This window comes from Orycteropus afer, unplaced genomic scaffold (genome assembly GCF_000298275.1).
Source record: "Orycteropus afer afer isolate SDZICR_OR568_19922 unplaced genomic scaffold, OryAfe1.0 scaffold00013, whole genome shotgun sequence".
NCBI classification, from domain to species: Eukaryota; Metazoa; Chordata; class Mammalia; order Tubulidentata; family Orycteropodidae; genus Orycteropus; species Orycteropus afer.
In genome coordinates this window covers 12,069,360-12,072,766 of record NW_006921600.1, presented here as the reverse complement: position 1 = coordinate 12,072,766, position 3,407 = coordinate 12,069,360, and the positions used below count along the sequence as shown (strand labels likewise).

Sequence of the window (3,407 nt, the reverse complement as noted above, 5' to 3'; positions counted from 1 at the left end):
TCCAAGTTCATCCATGTTATGCGGTGTTTTGCAGATTCTACATTATTCTTTAGCATTGCATAGTATTCCATTGTGTGTATGTACCATAGTTTGGATATCCATTCCTCAGTTGATGGAAACCTAGGTTGTTTCCATCTTTTGGTTATTGTAAATAGTGCTGCGATGAACATGGGTGTGCATATATCTGTTCTTGTCCTGGGTCTCACTTCTTTAGGATATATACCTGGTAATGGAATGGCTGGCTCAAATGGTATTTCTAGTTCCAACTTTTGAAGAAATCGCCATACTGCTTTCCACAATGGTTGTACCATTTTACAGTACCACCAGCAGTGTATGAGAGTCCCAATCTCTCCATAACCTTGTCGGCATTTGTTATTTTACATGGTTTTTTTTAGCTTACACACAATACATAGGACTTTGTTTTTTGCATTTTGTCCAGAATTTATAACAAATTTTTAAAAAAAAAAGGATCAGTTTGTTAAGTGCTCACTTTTCCATACAGGAAGCAAAACTTTTTTTGTTTGATTTTAAAGAACATAACATTACAGATAAAACTGAAGTCCCCCTATGTTCTCCTCTCCAATCCCATTCCACTCCTTCCATCCCCAGGAGCAACCAGTTGGCAGAAATGTGGTGTTTTTAACAATATAGCTCAGAGGTTCAGAGTATGAGCTTTGTATTATTCATACTGTCAAAAATAGTTTGGACAATTTATTTATCCTCTCTATGCTTCAGTTTTGTCATTTTTAAGACCGAAAAATAATACCTCCATCCAGGTTGACAAAGTTTGAGGTAGTGTGTGTAAAGCAGTTATATAGTGTCTACCATAATTTAAGCCCTCAATTTACTTTTACTATTGCTTATTTATCCTTATTCTTACTGTATCTTTATTTTATATAGTATTTTTATGGTTTAAAAATTTTACAAAGGATATACAGTACAGATTGTAAGATAAATATAGCTTTTATTGAACATAGTGTTGAGGTCTTTGTAATCCCCACCTTTAACAGCTTTGTTTTCTCTTTTTGTTGTGGGGCCACATAGCTTCTCATTTTTAATCTGTAGTTCTATTACAGTACCTAGCGCACAACAAATACTCTAGGAAATTAAAATGGAAATGCATCTGTCATTGACAAGTTTTGTTAACCTTCTTATGAACTATTTATTTCTCTACAGCGGTCTTCTGTACAGGTGGAAGAGATGGCAATATTATGGTTTGGGACACAAGGTGCAACAAAAAAGGTAGTCTTTATTTTAATTTTGCCAAATATGAGGTCACCTCACACCTAATTATTTAGAATGGAAGGATTAATGTTTTCATCTGATGACTACCAGGGGGCTCCAACTCCCGTTATTGGTCACTCTTGTAATTCTCAAGATCTGAATGGCTGTTTCAAGTATTATCATCACCTGTGTACCTCATATTGTATTCTGATTTATAATGCAATTTACCTACAGTATTTAAATTTAAATTAGTTTTTGGCTTTAAAGTGTTAAATTAAGTGACATTGCCCTATGATGCCATTAAGCAGAAAGCAGTGATGCATCTCCCTGTTTGCTTCCATTTTGTACATTATCTTACCACAGGAGATGCAGGACAGCTGGCCTTTCTGGTTTCTAATTTCACTAATGTAATCATAAGTCACTTTATTTTGAGGTCCTATGTACAAATGTTACATTCTGCATGGGATCAAAAGTTCTGAAAATCAATTTCCTTGGAATGTTTTTCAGATGGGTTTTATAGGCAAGTGAATCAAATCAGTGGAGCTCACAATGCTTTAGATAAGCAAACCCCTTCAAAACCCAAGAAGAAACAGAATTCAAAAGGACTGGCTCCTTCTGTGGTAAGGTTTTACACGTGTATACATGTACAGATCTTAACATACAGAATCTATTTTCAGAGAATTTCTAGGGCATGCAATAAAAACTATTGGTTAGGTGAGCATGAGTCTTCATTTCCTCTTGATATCAGTGATTTACTACTTAATGCTTGCTCAGTGCCCACAGTGCCATTGCTATTGTGTCGATACCTACTCGTGGTGATCCTATAGGACAGAGAAGAACTGCCCGTAGGGTTTCCAAGACTAATCTTTATGGAAGCAGACCACCACATCTTTTTACCATAGAGAAAGCAACTAGTGGGTTCAAACCAGCAACCTTATGGCAGGCAGCCAAGCACTTTAACCACCGTATCACTAGGGCTTCTCCATACCTACAGTAATGGTTTTCAAACTCTGGAGTATATCAGAGCCATGTAGGGAGCATGTTAAAAATACAGCTTCTGAGTTCCAGCAAGATGGCAGAATAAGCAGACAAGCTACACAGACCCTCTGCAACAAAGCAGTGAGAAACCACTTGAAACCAATACAGAAGACAATCCTAGAACCCTGAGCATTGAAGGCAAGGATATAGAAGAGGATTAAATACCAACTAGTAGAAGAACCTGAATGAAAACAGTTGAGTAAGGAGACAAATGGAGCTATAAACTACCAGCTGTCCTGAGGGCACAGCCATTTTGATTATATACCAGCAGCAATCTAAGAATTGGCTATGCTCACTAAAGACTGCATGGGCAAGAACTGCTTGACAACCAGAAAGGAAAAGAGTGAAGAAAGAGACAAAGAGACTTGTGGGCTGCCAGTGGCTTGTCCTGAGGGCGCAACCGTTTTGAACATATGCAAGTGGCATTCTTACCTGGGTGGTGTCAGAATAGTGGGCTCCACTTTCTGAGGGCAGTATGAGCAGCTGCACTAGAGACTGAAGTCTGGAAAGGTAAGATATTCCCCTTGCTACTCTTACACCCCACACACACTTGGTGACAGAGGTGTGGCCACCCCCGCCTCCACCTACCTTCTTGACCAGCAGAAATTCCATCCTGGTCTCTGCCCTGACAGAGCCTGGGTGTCATGCCCCACCTCCTACAGTTTTGTTTTTGATTGTTTTTAAATTATTGTTTTTATTTTCTTCCTTTCTTCCCTTCCCTCCGACCCCCTCTCTTTTGTGCCCCTGGTGTTTTTCTTCTTTTTTTTCTTCCCTTTTTCTGGTTCCCTTTCTTTTTCTTTCTTTCTTTTTGTTCTTCTCATCCCTTGTTTTTCCTTTTGCAGTTTTCCCATTTTTTTCTTTACTTTTCGTTTACTATTACTCTTTTCTCTCTTTCTTCCTTCCCCAGATATTGTGGCACTTTTTCTTTTCTCTTTTTCTCATTATCTTTCTTTTATTGTTTTTTTAAAAAAAAATTTGAAAATTTTTCTTATTGTTTATTCCATTCCTTTTTTTTTTTTTTTTTTAATTCTGATTTGGGTGAAAGTTTACAGAGCAAATTCCATTCCAACACAACCCAGCCATACCAGCACCTCCTGTAGCCCCAGCCATTGAGTGAGGGCCACCACTTGCTTTTTCACCAACTG

The 3,407-nt window shown here is 38.0% G+C and overlaps 1 protein-coding gene across 1 annotated transcript in view; it reads left to right on the top strand.

Annotated features, from left to right (window-relative positions):
• Nucleotides 1–3,407, top strand: part of DTL (denticleless E3 ubiquitin protein ligase homolog) — an 89,269-nt gene that overhangs the window by 34,627 nt on the left and 51,235 nt on the right. The window contains exons 6-7 of the mRNA XM_007952816.2: nt 1,177–1,242; nt 1,732–1,844. Coding sequence (XP_007951007.1) covers nt 1,177–1,242; nt 1,732–1,844 — 179 coding nt within the window. The remainder of the gene's footprint in view (nt 1–1,176; nt 1,243–1,731; nt 1,845–3,407) is intronic.